A 17089-nucleotide genomic window follows, 5' to 3' on the forward strand; every position below is an offset into this window, starting at 1 on the left:
TTACCTTCCCACTTTTCGGCTCCAAACCTTCCCCCCTCCCCGCAGGCAGAGCCACCAGCACTTCCCTTATCTTCGTGCTTTTTGGCTCCAAATCTTCCCCCCCTCCCCACTGGCGAAGCCACCAGCACTCCTCTTGCCTTCACGGCTTTAGCCACCAAGAGAGACCAGCCAGCCAACACCCAAAAAACTGCAGCTTCTAAGGAGGACCAAGCTGGATTGGAAATAGCGGCCCACGTCGCCCTGTAAAATAAGCACACCAACTCCACGGAGGTACAGGGGGGAGGGGGAAACGTGAAGGAGGAGGAGGGGGAGGGAGGAAGAATTCTCCCTCAATTACTTTCACTTTCTCCTTCTCTTTCCCTCAATTTACCCCTCAATCATAATAAAAACAATAACAACAATAAGAATAAACAGCTTCACAGGCAAGAAGCAGCCAGGCACTGAAGCTGCAAGGCCATTCAGTGCTAATCAAGCTCACCAATGCCAACATTGGCACTTGCCCTCCAAACAGACAATACAATACAGTCTCACTTATCCAAGCTTCACTTATCTAATATTTATTAATACATAACATTACTGTATATCATATCTAATAATTACTCTGGTCAAATAAGAAAAAGAACAATACAATCTCTAAAAACAGGACACTAAATACAAAACAACACTCAGAAGACAGGACAATTCCAGACAGGAAACAATCAGACCCAGATAACACCTCCCAAAAAAGGATTCCCTCAACCAGGAAACAGCCAGGCCTCGAACCTACAAGGCCATTCAATGCTAATCAAGATAACTGATTGCAACATTCATACTTGCTACACTCAGACTATTCATTACTATTCAACCTGCCCAACCAACAATTCCACAAGGTAGAAAGCGGCCAGGCTTCCAAGCAGCAACACTATTCACTCCTCTTCAACCTACCCCACCAAGATTTCCCCTACATCAAAAACCAGCCCAAGCAAGGAGGCCCTATATAGAAAGCGCCCAGGCTTACAAGCAGCGAGGCTACTCAGTGCAATTCCAACTGGCCACAGCAACACGTGGCAGGGCACAGTTAGTATAACATAAAGAAGCATTACATGTTGTATCAACCAGGCACGACACTCCTTATTAGTCCATATGCAGGACTTCCCGCACTTCCTATACAATTTCCCCATGCACATTTCATCATAATAATATATCTCTGCTCATCATCCAGCACATCACCACAATCAGCAGCACTTTTTTCTCCAGTGCATTTAGATTTTACCTTCAGTACTGGGCTTTTTAATTTCTTCCACTCTAATTAACTTCTTTTTCACTCTGCGAGTCGAGTTGACCAGCTTATGCAATCTCTTAAACTTCACCGCTTCTTCCGATTCATCATCCGACTGTTCTCTTGACTGGCAAAGAAACAAAAGGAAAGTTAATGCACTCCATTGTCCTCCAGCTCCAAGATTTTCTGGAGTCAAGACAAGCTAGCCACAGGCTTATGGTCCTCTGTGACAAAGCAAACCCTGTAACTTAAACCAGTTACTTTCAAGCCGAGTATAGTCATTCTTCCTCCCACTCTGCCCCACACCCAAAGCCAGCTATTTTTAAAAAAGCAGAACGTACCATTTTCACTTCTAAATTAGCACAAGGTAAGGTACCAGACACCCAGCGGCATTCCAGCCCCCATCCTCCTGTCCGCGCATGGTGCAAAAGCAGCTATTTCCACATTGCCTCTGAGAACATTTCAGGCAGAGCTTTTCCCGAGTCTCTTTTTGCCATGCTAGTTAAGCCCCTGTGGTTTGGGTCAGGCACTGGTCTTGTCTGGCCTGGTGAAACGGGTTATAAACAGCTTCCCTAAACTGAGCTGAAACTCTATCATTGACTATTTTTTTCCAGACTTACACGTAAATGAAAAACAGCAGCAGCAGCAAAAAATGATTGCTGAGAGGAAGGGGGGTGAGAGAAGGAAAGGAAGGGAAAGGAGAGGAAAGTGGAGATCTCATCTGATCTGACCTATTTTATTAGCTACAGAGATCCACAGAAAGCCCATCTCCTCCCTTGTCCCCAAAGCTTCTCACACTGAAGATTCTCAAGACTGGCTGTTAACATGGACAGAGCATTCCTCCAGAACTGACTAGAGGAAAACTTTGACCTTTACAGGCACTCGGTATAGCCCATATTCCCCAACATCTCATTTTGTCTCACATCTGATGCAGTATGCTCGGTTCCAGCTGTTTTCCCTCAAGTCTCAAACATTACAGAGACCAAAAAAATCCATCCTCTCCAGCAACAGTGACACCACAAGCTGAAACAATTCATTCCTTGTGAACCAAATCAGAGCTCTCATTTTCAAGCCAGACCCCAATCCTACTTCCTCTGTTTTGCCTTGTTTAAAATGTGTACATGAGAGAGATTTGGAAGGGGGTGGGAAGGGGAGAGGGAAGAAAGAGTGGGGCTGTCTGCTTTTACAGTACAGATCTGCCACTGTATAGAATGCATTCCAAGAGGGAGGGACGTCCCAGCTGGAAATCTCTAACAACTACATCCCTCACTTTTTGCTCCATATACAGCCCTAACCAATTCATCATATTTCCAACATCCAGCTCAGAAATTTCAATAGCTACTTCCTGTCAGTGAACTTCAGGTCATTTGAGTTGCCATGTTGGAATGCACTATTGTTATCTGGTCATTTTTTAATCCTGACAAAATATGCTTTATTTAAGAATGATGCTATGACATGCCTAAGCTTCAAACTAGCATCTGGGACCAGCAAGATGTCAGCTGACATTTTGAGACCCTCCATCTGGTTTTGCTTATAATGCAGCCCCGAGTATTTTTAACACTAAACAAGTGATATCCATGGAAATATATCTCATATGGATGCTTGACATTCTGATAAATAATGTTGAATATCTTCCCCTCTCCTTTTGGTTGGACAATGAGTCCAGTTTTTAAGTATGTTTAAGTGTGTTGACTACATTGTTTCAGAAAATTATAAATTCAATCTGTGTCCCCCCCCCCACCCAATGAGATTGGAAAGCCTAATTCCAACTTCATTCCAAAAAGCCATTGGGCCAAAGTCTGAGGTTAAAGCCTTGGACACATAAAGAATAGTTCTTGGGGATGTACAAACATACCCTGTTTCCCTGAAAATAAAGCAGTGTCTTGTATTAATTTTTTAAAAGATGCGCTAGGTCTTATTTTCAGGGGATGTTTTATTTTTTCTTGTACTTTAGACCCTTCAGCAGAAAAGCAGACACCCCCTAAAGAATCAAAGTGACACACTGGTTGCCTGACTCACACACAGAGCCACAAAAAGTAAGGGCTGTAAAACAGCTGGCTCCCACTGTCTGTCTGGAGACTGGAACAATCCCCCACAGCAGTTCCTGGACCACTTGTGCGGCAGGGACAGTCCTGCAGCTGCCGGCCACCAGGGGGAGCTCATCACAATAGACTCACTAGTTCTTACTTTTGGGGGAGGACTTATATTTAGCAATTCAGCAAACCCTCGACTAGGTCTTATTTTCAAGGGATGTCTTATTTTGAGGGAAGCACGGTATGTACTCTTTAACTGAAAGAATGCGTGAAGTGATTCAAAGAATTGAACAGCACTGGAAAATAGTCTAGTTTTAGAGGGATATAACCTGTGAGTGATTATTTGTAACGTATTTTTAAACAACAGTAATTCACTGAAAATGGAAGCAAATGAAATACAGTAGAGTCTCATTTATCCAACCTTTGCTTATCCAATGTTCTGGATTATCCAGTGCAGTCTGCCTCTTGCCCAGATCCATAGCTGTTTCTCTAAGCAGCAAGGACTATACTTTTTACAGATTTAACTGTAAGTTCATTTTATGCAATTCTACTTTTATTTGTAGTCAATTTTTAAATAGTCAATGTTTTTATAGTCAATGTTTTCAATATATTGCGATGTTTTGGTGCTAAATTAGTAAATACAGTAATTACTGCATAACGTTCGTGTGATTTGAACGGCTTTTTCTGTCGATTTGTTGTAAAACATGATTTTGGTGCTTAATTTGTAAAATCGTAATATAATTTGACATTTAATAGGCTTTTCATTAATTTCTCATTATCCAACATTTTCGCTTATCCAACCGGCCCGTTTATGTTGGATAAGCAAGACTCTACTGTATGTAATAACCTATCTACTTTCATGTTACATAAATAGGAAGATTGTTGTGTTAGACATTTAAAGAATCATGCTAATTTTACCTCTCCCACTGATCTCCTAAGTATTATTTTAGTGCCTGCCACCCTCTAAAAGTGTGCACCCTCTGTTCACTATGTATTACTATGCCTGAATGCCAAGCTCAACCAAGAAATGGTATATTAGAGGATAAAGTACAAGCTGTGGTTGGATGGAAGTAATACACATCTGAAAGATCCAGGCAGAGGGCTCAAGAAGTAGAGTAGGATGATTATGAGGTGGAAGTTGCAATACATATAACAATCAGAAATCAGAATAAATAATCTTTAACTGAAGCAATGCAATGTATTAATCATCACACCCCAAGGATAAAGAAAGGACTGCTATTCTGTTGGGGTACATTTCTGAAGGCATATTAGCAGTATACAGGCAGCTTTTTGAATATGAATGCTCTTGTACCAAAAGAAAAGCATATTAAATAGTAAATATAACCTTTTCCCTCCTTGGATATAGCTCTGAAGATTAACAAAACATTTGATCTATCATTTGGAAAGTAAATAATTGGTGTAAAGTTTTAGTCTACAATAAATAAAACAGAACATTGTGTGGTTTATCTAAATAGTTTTATGAGATTTCCAAATTATGATGTACATTTGGGACTAAACATGTGCTCACACATGTATATACTACTTGAACCTGAGGGTTACTGCTGCCTACACTGAGCAGGGGGTTGGACTTGATGGACCATAGGGACCCTTCCAACTGAATGGTTTTATGAACCAAAATTCAGCAATACCACTTTTGATATAAGGAGTGTCGGCAAAAGCCAAAAAGTGATAATTTGAAACATGCTAAATTATTTTTAATGAGTTTAACTTGATAGTCATGCAGTGATGTAACAGATTTGCTAGCAGGAAAATCACAAGAGCCTGTCTAATGTGATCGTTTGAGTGTTGGACTAGAATTCTAGCAGAAAATACTTCAAATCCCCAATCAACTATGGAAACCCCAAGTGAGAAATTCTCAGCCTTAGAGGAAGGCAACAGCAAACATTTTGAATTAATCTTCCTGGAAAAACTCTAGGATAGGCTTGCCATTAAGTCAGAATCAACATGAAGGCATATAATAATGCTGGGAAAATAAAACGCACACACTTGTGAGCTTTGGGAATGCAGTATTACACAGCTGGGCTACAAAAAATCTTTTTTTCGAAGTAAAAGCTGTAACAAAGTATAGTAGAAGTGCTATCTAGCCACATGGTTGTAAAGAGAAGAGAGGGAAACTCTACTGAATAGAAAATCATTACAGGAAATGTATAATATTTGCCTTATGTTAAATGGTTCCCTACAGGGAAAGATCTTTTCTCTGATAGAAAAAGGGCATTTTACAGCATGTTGCACTGTAGGCATCCCATTCAGAGGTTAAAGTTCTTACATTACAACTCTGGGCTTTACCTCTAGCAAGCACACAGCCATGGGGTTTCAATGCATTTCATCAGAATCAACAACTCAGTGCCAAAACAACAGAGCCAAAGAACACGCATAACCACCTATCTCTTGATCAGTTGTAGGAAGAGTCCTCCTTGAGTATTCCAAGGAACAAAACATGGATGTGAGGAATTACAATCAGGAACAGCTTTAATCTCATCCCTCCTGTTTCAGTCTCTTCCCCTATATCCCATCCAAAAAACCCTGATGGCAGAAGTCTTAATGATTTTGGCTAATGCTGGATGCAGAAATTCTGTAGTGAATGCTTAAGTGTTTCATTTTAGTTTCTATGGCAACATTACATCAGATTGCAGACAGCTGGCTCCACCGTTTCAAACCATAACAAATTGACCAAGCCAATTCAGAAAAACCAGACTTGCTTTAAAGAGATAGCAAACTACTCAACTGCCAGTGGAATGGTGCAAGACCAACGGGGCCCAGTTTCTGGCAAAGGTGCAAAGGTGGAGTCTCTTTCTTTGCTCCTTTTGGAACAAGTGCCTCTGACACATCAGCAATGTTCTAATCCTGGAGCAAAGCCAGGGTCATACACAACTGCACACAGGACCACAGGGGAACCGAATCAAAATCAACAGCATCTGCACTTACAAAGAACTGAACACACACAGTAAACTGAAACAACCTTTGGTCAGATGATTCCTATGCAACAAAGCCAAACTCTCATCCTCAAAGTATGTTTATAACTCAGAAAATTGGCTCCACTCCTAATTCACCCAGAAGTTATATAGTCTTCAGTTTTTCTCTTTGTGCTCAAGATCCCATACAAGTTCATTTCAATCATTTTCAGGAAGAAAATTTGCAAACTAAAGGAGTGTGTCATGGAGGACACCGCCCAATAGTAGAGGTCAAGCTCTGCACAAAGGTGGTCTTGGACTCAATTCTCTAAGCAAGATGGAAAAGTCTGTTTCAAGTCCTTTGGGAAAAAGATCTGTTCGAGGCTTCCAAGTCTGCTGCCAGTCAGTAATAATATTGGCTCAATGGACCAGTGGTCTTGATTTGTATTCATCAGCTTCTTGTGTTTGAAACAATCTTTACTAAAACAAAACTTGAGATCTAGTTCTATATTGTTCATACTATTTTCTCTAACTTTGATTTATTGTGTCAGCTATATCAATTAAGTTCATGGAATTTGTATTTAACATAATAGCTTGTTACTAAAGTGTAGAGGAGGCTCTGCTGGGTTTGACTCCTATCTGAATCAAAGAAGTTAGTGGAAATTGGTAACTAAAGTATTACAGTGTTTCTTTTCACTGGTTCAATAAAGAAAACAAACATATGCTTAGCTATAATATGGTTGCAACATTTATATATAGCTACGGGGTTAAGTGTTAAACTTCTGAAAAGGATTTACTATTTTTAAGTGACTAATCCCCAATATATGAACAATCGGCAGTAGTACACAATGCCTCATACACTGTAGTCAAGAACTTGCCTCTCTGCCATGCACAATGTGTCAATCCATGTGCTTCCCAGAATTTGTCAATCCATGTGCTTTCCAGAATTTAATCCAGTGTTTTGTGCTCCATTCTGCATTGACAGAAATGCCTGGGAGGAAATTCAGTGGCAAATTGTAAACCCCATTCTTTTCACATTTTATCCATGGTGTGCAAAAATCTTTTTTGAATTGGAGCAGTGGTTGCTCACACAGAGAAGATACAAAACACTCCCATTGGACTGAATCAACAGTCGAAATAAGCATCTTCTTCTTTATTCGTTCAGCCATTTCCGACTCTTTGTGACCTCATGGACCAGTCCATGCCAGAGCTCCCTGTCGGCCGTCGCTGCCCCCAGTTCCTTCAAGGTCAAGCCAGTCACTTCAAGGATACCATCCATCCATCTCACCCTTGCTCGGCCTCTCTTCCTTTATCCTTCCATTTTCCCCAGCATCATGATAAGCATATGAAATGGTATATCACTATCCAAAGGTTGTGCCCAACTGATGTCACTACCTAATAACTGTGGTGGTGCTCCAGTCTTAAAGCTTGGCTTTTAAACAACGTTTGCTGATAGAATTAACTCTCAATATTTGGTTTCCTGAGCAAGCAGGAAATGGCAGCCACCCACTCTTTCTGTCAAGATGCATGGTAACTGAGCTAGCCAAACTATCTTGGTATGTCAACAAAAGTTAACATTACCACTCTCCCCTTACACCAAAAACACAATAATAACTAATTAACAATTTGCTGTCCTTTCATGATTCAGAAAACCCTGCACTTGAGGTGGGTGTCCGACTCTGAGAGAAACATAGAGCCGGAAGAGACCCTTAGGGCCATCCAGTCCAATCTTCTATCATGCAGGAAAACACAAGACAAAGCACCACTGACAGATGACCATCCAGCCTCTGCTTAAAAACCTCAACCTCCAGAGAAGGAGACCCCTCTACCTTCCAAAGCAGCATATTCCACTACCAAACAGCTCTTACTATCAGGAAGTTCTTCCTAATATTCACGTGGAATTCCTTTCCTGCCTCATGGTAAGCTAACTCTGCTAGTTGCCTGTATCAAAGCATTCCTCTCTGGCTAAGAGTAAGTATTCCAGATAGACAAAAGCACACAAACAAGGTTGAGTGCCAGATGTAACACCATCTGCACAGTCCAGTTGAAACATCTGGGCTGAATTAAAGAAACACATACTCTCCTATTTTGGCAGGAGAATCCTAATTAATCCCTCGTTGTCCGACTTTTTCACTTGTTTTTAAAATGTCCAAGTTTATCCCTTTTTTGCTACTTTCTCCCTTTGTCCTCAGATTACTTCAGTTACAGCAAATCGCGTTTAAAGGTGCCCAACTCAACTCATGAGAGGGGAGAGGAGAAAGGTAGACAGAAAGATGTCCTTACTACTAGGCTCAAGTAAAAGCAAACGATATTGGGAAACCACCAAATATGTACCTTTGACTCCAGTTACTAGGTCCAGCTAAAGTAGACCCACTGAACCAACCCCTGAATAAGTCATGTTTATGTCAATCCCACTGTTGTACTGGGGACTAGGATTTCAATCATAGAAAAGGAAATGAGAAAAATCTCAGGTTAATTATTTTGAAAGACTTTAAACAAGCAAAGCCAAATACAAATCTTTTAAATAACTGATATTAAAGAATGGTAAAAGTAAAAGGGTTAGAAAAACGTGTGTGTTGTGTCTAGGCTTGCTAGTTTAGGAACATTCTAGTTGACACAAGAAAACTGGAGACTGAGGACTAGACCCAAGCTGCAGCATACATAACTGAAAGAGTAGAGGCTTTTCTTTTTCTCCCTCCCTTTGCAAGATAGGAAAAATTATCCTTGGAATTACACCATAGACATGATGACTGACCAGTTTTGGCATTTAGGAAGCCTGACACTCAGTTATGAATAATGTTCCCTTGAGTGCAGCCTCTCTCAGCTTTCTAACCCCAAATTTTTGGTTTAAGCATTTCTCCCTTATTAAAAAAACTGTGTGCAAAATGTTTGACTTTGGGAACTGAGCTGCCAGACATAAGATGGGCTTTACTATAACCACTGCCTGATGTGTGAATGGTGGTGGGGCTGGGGGGAGAGACTGGGGGCTCAATCCATGGCCCCTTGCTCACCCAATTATCTCAGCGCCATCCTTGCTAGCTGCATAACTTACAAGAAAGGCAGAAGTCATCAGCTCTAAGCAAATCTATGTGCCCCAAGGGGGAAAAAAGAGAGTGTTGTACATGGGAAACAATCATTGGTTTCACTGGCAGAGTCTTACTGACCTCTTGCTGGCCTGCAGTTCCTTAATTATTGCCAATGGAATTTAAGAGGAAGAATAAAAAGGGCGGGGGGGGGGGGGGGGAAGAGTAAGCCATGAAATAGTATTGCTGCAACTAAAAATCATACTGATGGGACTAAACCAGAAGCCTGCTCTTTGTGGCAGAAGTAAACATCTAAAAGAAATCATGAAGACCATATGGCCCTTTACAATCTGCACAACAAAGTAGCAATTCCTCTTTCAGCAGTGATGTCCCTCTTCCTCACAAAAATAGGGGGCTTATGAAAGGAGTTCTATAGATATTTTAAATTAAGAATGCAATTTAAAGCAACGTTGCACTGAGAATCACTTTTGATGAAGAAATACTAAATGCTCACTAAAGTTTTGTTTGCTTTGAGGGACCTTTTTAAATTTACGAGCCTTCAGTTATGAGAACATGGTCAATAGTCAGGGATAATGGGAGCTTATGCAATGTCAAAACTGTACAGGTACTTGGGTAGGATGACAATGCTTTGAATATATAGTTATTTTGTTCTCCTACTAGCTTTCTAAAAACTTATTTATTCTTCATCACTTATACCCTGAGTCATGATCTGGTGGATGGTCTTGCTATTTAAAGGACTTTTCTCCACCCTGCCTTATTCCTTGCACCAATCTGCCTATGAGATCTTCATCACACTTTCTGCACCAGGTTTCTTCTCCTTGCAAAAGTTGGTGGGGCTGGAAACCCATTTCTGAATCACCTTCCCCAGAACGGTCTGCTTGCCAACTGAGCTTCTCTTCTTAAGACACCGGTAAAGACCTCTTGGGGTTCCCTTGAAAGATCTTTGTTTCTGCTAGTTAGTACATTTAATTACAATTGGCTTATAAAACAAGTTGGTCTGTATATAGTTGTTTAATGCTCTTCTTATTTCAGAACATACCTATCATTAAACGGATCAAAATTTTTAATGTATGGAAAAGGGACATCTTGAAATTTGTTTGGGCAGGTAAAAAAGCCAGAATTGCTTATAAGTATTTAATTGATATCGAAGAGAAGCGGGGACGGGACTAAATTTACCAGACCTAAAACCTTACTATGACACCACCTGCATGAGCTGGATACAATTCAAGAATATAAACTTACTTAATTTAGAAGGACATGGAATTAGATATGGGTGGCATGAATACTTCTGGTGGGGACATGGCGGCAGGAACACCTTCCTAAGAGCCATGTTGAGAGGTCGGTAGAGCCTATCACTCCTCACATTGGGCAGATCGAGACCCGGAGTGACGCAAAGTTCACTGGGACCCTCCAAAGACCCCAAAGATCCCCCTCCCCTCAAGGGAGGGAGATTGAGTGGGTCTGGAGACCTGTGAGCAAGCGGACCTCTGCGAGGGGAGCAAGTGCAAGCCTGTAGCAACTGCCAGCCGAATCTCCATTTAAAGACAAAGAGACAAAGAAGAAATCAGCTCGGCAATGGGCAGGGGAACGTAAGTTTCTTTAAAAAATTTCAATCCGGAGTAGGAGGGAGATCTGCCCCTTTTCCCAAGGAGTTAAAATAATAGCTACAACAACAGAAATTACGACGTTATAAAAATTAGTGAATAATTATTCCCAATTAGAAATTTATATAATCATTGCTATCAAGGGGTGACCGACGAAGTAGAAACGAAATACCTTCCACATTATCAGGATGACCTTGCGATAATCATTTTGAACATCAACATGATTGTTTTACACAATACGGATTCCTTCAAATGATGAAACTGAAATACAGTCAAACAAGTGGACTGTCTTTGTTTAGCCATCATATTTTAAATGGAGCTCTTGAAGAAATGTTTTCATATTTTTTTTGGAAAATTCTCAGAGCAAGGCTACACAAGCTAACATGCATCCAAAGCATTTCCCCCTTTCAGCAACACATTTTAAAATGTTATTTTGTCACATTAGCAGCATTCAAAAATTTACATATTTTTAATACGTACACAGCATGCCAAACATTTTATTATGTTAAATGGTATCAACATTTCTTATAATCCATAAGAAATTGGAGATACTTCACTTCCTATGTAAGGGGCTTCACTGCCAAGTATGTATGATATTTGCCGCATATGTATGCATAGATGATATAACGCAACTACAATAAAGCAGTTTACTTAGTATTTGACTGCAGAACAATTATATTAGTAACGACACTTTAGAGCAATTGATGGGTATTGGTAGTTGAAGTTTTAGGAACTGAAGACCAGCAGAATTGATCACTAAGATGAAATATACCACATTTTGATTTTCCTTGGAACATTATGAAGGCCATTGAAAATTGATCTTCTATTTGTTGGGCCCCAAAATGTGGCAAAAATATTCTCGGAGGCATAACCAATTTGGGGCAAATAATTTGTTGGGTGTGATGCTCCAAGGTCATACTGCCCCCTCCCTCTAGTAATTTCTCTGGAGTTCAAAACAGCATTTAGTCCGTCTTTATAACAGGGCTGGGCACAAGTACAGTTCTAGGGTGCCAATGCTTTGTGGCGTTTAACATCTCTGGAATCTGAGACTCATCTTTTTCTGGTCAAAAAAAGGAAGCGAGTTGCTGTTCATTTTAAATCAATTGCAAGTTCTCTGTACTGTTTAGTAAAAAAAAAACTCTAGAAGAACAGTAGATGCATGAATCTGAAGATGAGGATGGTTATGACATGAGACCTGTGTGTATGCACATGTGCATGTCAGTGTTAGCGAGCCTATCAATTGTGGCAGAGTGCAGCATAGCCTTTACTTTTCAGCACCTCCTGCTGGCTGGTTCACAGTGAGACTAGCCCATGCCACACAAGGAACTTGTTGAGCCTCTCCTTTCCACTGAACATAAAATGAGGAATTAGGAAGCTGTCACCCATAGGGAATGAAGCAAAGAGGAATGTGGCAAAGCGCTAACGTGGAATGACAGCAAATGCTAATGAAGCCTAGCCACTCTGCCCAGTGGCTTCGGATTTGGAGGTCAATTAGGCTGGCTCCACACCAATGTAATCTGAGGAGACTAGCAGCTTCCAATTCCATTTCTGTAAATCTTCTTGGCAAGCATCCCTTTGCCCATTTCCTCCTGACCAGCTGGTGGCAGAGTATCAAGCACAACCTTATCACATAAGGAAGCACAATCTCTAAGATGTAGCCATTGAAGCACATTCACTTTGAAATATGGGCCATAACCTAAGCACAGCGATAGGAAAACCCTCCAGGCAACACTGCTAAATGTAAAACTACCCAGTGACCTATACAAACAGCCACTCAAATGTAATAGAAAAAAAAGCTTCCACACAACATGCAGATACACCTCTACAAGCACAAGCACATACATATACCTGTATTTATTCATTCATTCACACATGCAAGAAGATAGACATAGCCAGGGCCGTAGACAGAAAAAATGGGGGGGGGGATTTGAACCCTCCCCCTCCCCCCCCCGCTACAGGCCTGTCAATATCTGCTTGAGATAGTGCCTGGGGGGACTCTTAATTTTTTGTGTCTCATAGACTTAGCATGGGGATTTGGTTAACCAGTTAAAATTCATGAGTAAATCAGTTTTTTTTTAACCTGAAAAATTTCAGAGGGGGGTTTGAACCCCTAACCCCCCCCCCCCCCCAACCGCTACAGGCCTGGACATAGCAATTCTCTTTTGCAGGAAGTGAAGACATGACACAAAGGAATTCTTTGGTCCCCAGAGGCAAAAACAATATATTTTAAAATATATAATTATGCCTTGAGACAAATTATGCATCTGTTTTGCCGAATAGCATCTACTTCAATTGTTGGTGGCATTTACACAGAATACGAGCTTTCCCAGTTCTGCTACTTGAGATCTTTGAAGATCCTAGGAATTCAGTATCAGGACCTTTTGCCAGAGAAAGCATGCCTTCTGTCACTGGTTCATTTCCTGGTTGTTGAAGCAGAGGAAGGCAGCAAAGAACAAAAAACAAATTCTGCTAATAAGCTGGAAGGCCAAAAATTAAATGAACCATCCCTCTATCAATTTATGTGGCTGAAAAGCAATTGCTGATCTTGGAACATGTAAATCTGGGATGGGAATTATACAGTCCTCCAGATGTGTTTGAACTGAAACTTTCTGTATCACCATGCATTTTGTACTCATAATTATTACTATAAATATTTTTTTTACATAGTGGGGTTTGTGTATTTAAAATGATCCCCTCTGGGTATCAAATAAATTAAGTACATCAATGAATAAGATGCCAAAGGCGCTTTACTTACTTAATGTTTGTCTTTGAGAGCCTTATGAATTTTGTTTTGAAGCAACACACTTTTGAGTCTGTAATACCTCCATACAGAGAAGTTAAGGACATATAAAAAGCCAAGATGAATGGTCTATCAAATTCAAATGTCTGTTTTCACAGTGACCAATCACATGTTTATAGGACACCTACAACCAGCTCATGAGTCCTTTTGCTCAATTTATCTCAGGCTGGATCTACAATGGGTTCATCCAGGCGCACCAAGTTTCATCCTCCACCAGACATATCTTGGACTTTAATAGAAGCCCTAACCACTGGTTGTGAGGAAAAATAGGAATAGGTTTTGGAAGGTTCCTCCAGACAATATTCCTCACTATGGCTGGATCTACACTGCCATAAAATTCAGTTTCAGAATGCAGATTAACTGCATTGAACTGGATTATATGGCAGTATAGACTCATATAATACAGTTCAATGCAGTTAAGCTGCATTCTGAAACGGGATGTTATGGTGACCTTAAGCACCGATAGTGAGAGAGGCCTGCCAATACAGCCACCACAATTAGTCACTGACAGCTTTATCTTCCATCACATTGTTCAGGTCTTCTAACATTCAAAGCCCAATACAGTTTAGCTCTCCTCTTGTCTTTAGCCTTTTTTAATTTGTGCAAAATCTGTATTCAAGGGACTCTAGGCTTCATACCCAGCCAAGTGTTTCCTTTTCCTCATCTTCATTCTTTCACTGACTGCTCCATTCGCTTGGAAGTGCCCCCTCCTGGTTATTTGTGGACTGCTCCTTCTGTTGTTATCATTAAATCTCAATTAAAAACTTCTGGACATTTATTTGAATATTGTTTCCTAGTTGGGTATATTTTTATTACATGCACTTGCCAGATTGTATTATATTATATTGCACTGCTGTATTTTATCTAGATAAGGAGCCCCCCAGTGGTGCAGTGGGTTAAACTGCTGAGCTGATGAACCTCCTGACCAAAAGGTTGGAGGTTAGAATCCAGGGAGCAGGGTGAGCTTCCACTGTTAGCCCCAGCTTCCACCAATCTAGCAGTTTGAAAGCATGCAAATGTGAGTAGATCAATAGGTACTAGTTTGGCGGGAAGGTAATGGCACTCCATGAAGTCATGGTGGCCACAGACAATGCCGACTCTTCAGCTTAGAAATGGAGATGAGCACCAACCCCAGAATCGAACACGACTAGACATCCCTTCGTGTAATTGGAAGCTTATTATGTGGGAATATTTTTGAGAATGGGCTGCTCCAGATGCTCACACCTTCATGTAACAGTTATTTACACTGAAGACCAAGGCTATCAGGGGATCAATATCCTCTGGGAAGCAAGATTTCCCAGCAATACACTTCAGGATGACAAATTCTGTGAGTAGTCAGTGAGAAACAAGGGAGATTCTGCAAGACACAAAATGCTTTCTAGCAGCAAAATCCTCTGAAAAGATGCAGCCTTCCTTTCCAAAAGAACACTGAAATGCATTTTAAATTATAAGATGAGAAGGAGGAAAAGATGAGAAAAGAGCACGTGAGCCTGGTCCAGGAGCACAGCATCTTATCAGAAAAGATGGACATGACTTGAATTGTAAAGTCTTTAACAAAGAAGACGAGGAATGGGACACATAACAATGAGAAGATCAAATGTTAATCTGCATGTATTTGGCATAAATCCAATACAGCTGCTCACTTGGCACATTCAGAACAGGAAAACAGAACCCTCCAAACTGAACCCAGAATTAACAGTTCCAAGGCAACTGGGGGCAGCCTCTCTACATGCCCAGGAGAGACAGCGCCCTGTCCTTTGCTAATTGTTTTTGCATTGCAGCTCAGCAAGAGCCTGAACATCTCAATTTGCCACTGGGAAAAGTGTAAATGACTGGGGCTTGAAAGGAAGGCGAAAGATCAATACAAATTAAATCTGTACAGCACTAACATGTGGTGGCAGCAGGATTGTGATGGGTTTTTTTTACATAAAGCACTATGCTCAATTGAATAAAAATCTATTTTGTAGTTATTTTGAAAAACATAAACATTCAACACATTTTATTCTTTAAAAATGACATATCTCCCCTACAGCTGCTTGTTGGGTAAAATAATTACTACAGAACAAGACCTTTACATTGAATCAGAGTTACAGGATACTATTTAAAGATCTTAAGACTGTAGTACTAAATTCATGTACTTGAGACTAAATCACACTTGTCACATCTAAGAGTAAATGTTCTTAGAAATACACAGTTGTTTCTATATTACAAAACAGGAAGGCTGATTATAGGAGCTGTCTTCATAGACCTGCCAGCAGCCTATGGCACTGTATATCTCCTGAGAAAAACGTATAATATCACAAGGGACTACCACCTCACCCATTTCATAGAAAATTTGCTACAAAACAAGAGCTTTTTTGTTGATTCCAGGGCCAGAGAAGAAAATGGCGAAAACAGAAGAACGGTCTGCCTCAGGGGAGTGTGCTTGCTCCATCAAATGATCAGCCACTGCCAGAAGGGACAGAGAGTTTCATCTATGCTTATGATTGTGCTATCACCACCCAAGCAGGGAACTTTGAAATGGTTGAACAGAAGCTCTCTGAAGCTTTAGGTGCTCTTACTGCTTATTACAGGGAAAACCAGCTGATTCTTAATCCATCTAAAACACAGATGTGTGCTTTTCACCTTAAGAACAGACAAGCATCTCGAGCTCTGAGGATTACCTGGGAAGGAGCATTGCAGCACACCAAAATACTTGGGAGTTATCCTGGATTGTGCGCTGACTTACAAGAGGCACTGTTTGACTATCAAGCAAAAAGTGGGCACTAGACATAACATCATACAAAAGCTGACTGGCACAACCTGGGGATCACAACCAGACACAGTGAAGACATCTGCCCTTTGCTACTCTGCTGCTAAATACACATGCCCAGTGTGGAACACATCTCACCATGTTAAAACAGTGGATGTGGCTCTTAATGAGACATGCTGCTTTATCACAGGATGTCTATGCCCCACATCACTAATAATAATAATAATAATAATAATAATAATAATAATAATAATAATAATAAAACTTTATTTATACCCCGCCACCATCTCCCCAACGGGGACTCGGGCGGCTAACATGGGGCCACGCCCAGAGCAATACAATATAATACAATACAATATAAAACAGCATACCATAACACAATTAAAAGCAATACAATACATGATGACAGACATTACATCAAAAAGGAAAAACCAGTAAAAACAGGGCAAAAAACTAGAGAAATTATACTGTTTAGCTCTATTGCACCACCTGACATCCGCCAGGAAGTAGCAGTCAACAATTAAAGGACCGAAAAATAAATTCCAAGATCATGCAAAGATATGTATTTATTTAATGTCCAGTCTTTTCCCCAGCATGGGATCTTAAAGTTGTCAAAATGGACTTTGGCTGGTGCAATGCCATTTCCCCATGTTTTCTGTCCCTTCAAATTTCCATATTTGTTCTAA

The 17089-nt window shown here is 40.6% G+C and overlaps 1 protein-coding gene across 5 annotated transcripts in view; it reads right to left on the minus strand.

Annotated features, from left to right (window-relative positions):
* Nucleotides 1-17089, minus strand: part of sash1 (SAM and SH3 domain containing 1) — a 713255-nt gene that overhangs the window by 50260 nt on the left and 645906 nt on the right. For 4 of the 5 annotated variants that reach the window (XM_062977589.1, XM_062977586.1, XM_062977588.1 and 1 more), the window contains exon 9: nucleotides 1253-1385. In XM_062977589.1, the coding sequence (XP_062833659.1) occupies nucleotides 1253-1385 (133 nt within the window). Of the gene's footprint in view, nucleotides 1-1252; nucleotides 1386-1599; nucleotides 2514-17089 lie in introns of those variants that run through there. The other variant, XM_062977590.1, reaches the window with a different exon arrangement.

Source organism: Anolis carolinensis, chromosome 1, assembly GCF_035594765.1.
Source record: "Anolis carolinensis isolate JA03-04 chromosome 1, rAnoCar3.1.pri, whole genome shotgun sequence".
NCBI classification, from domain to species: domain Eukaryota; kingdom Metazoa; phylum Chordata; class Lepidosauria; order Squamata; family Dactyloidae; genus Anolis; species Anolis carolinensis.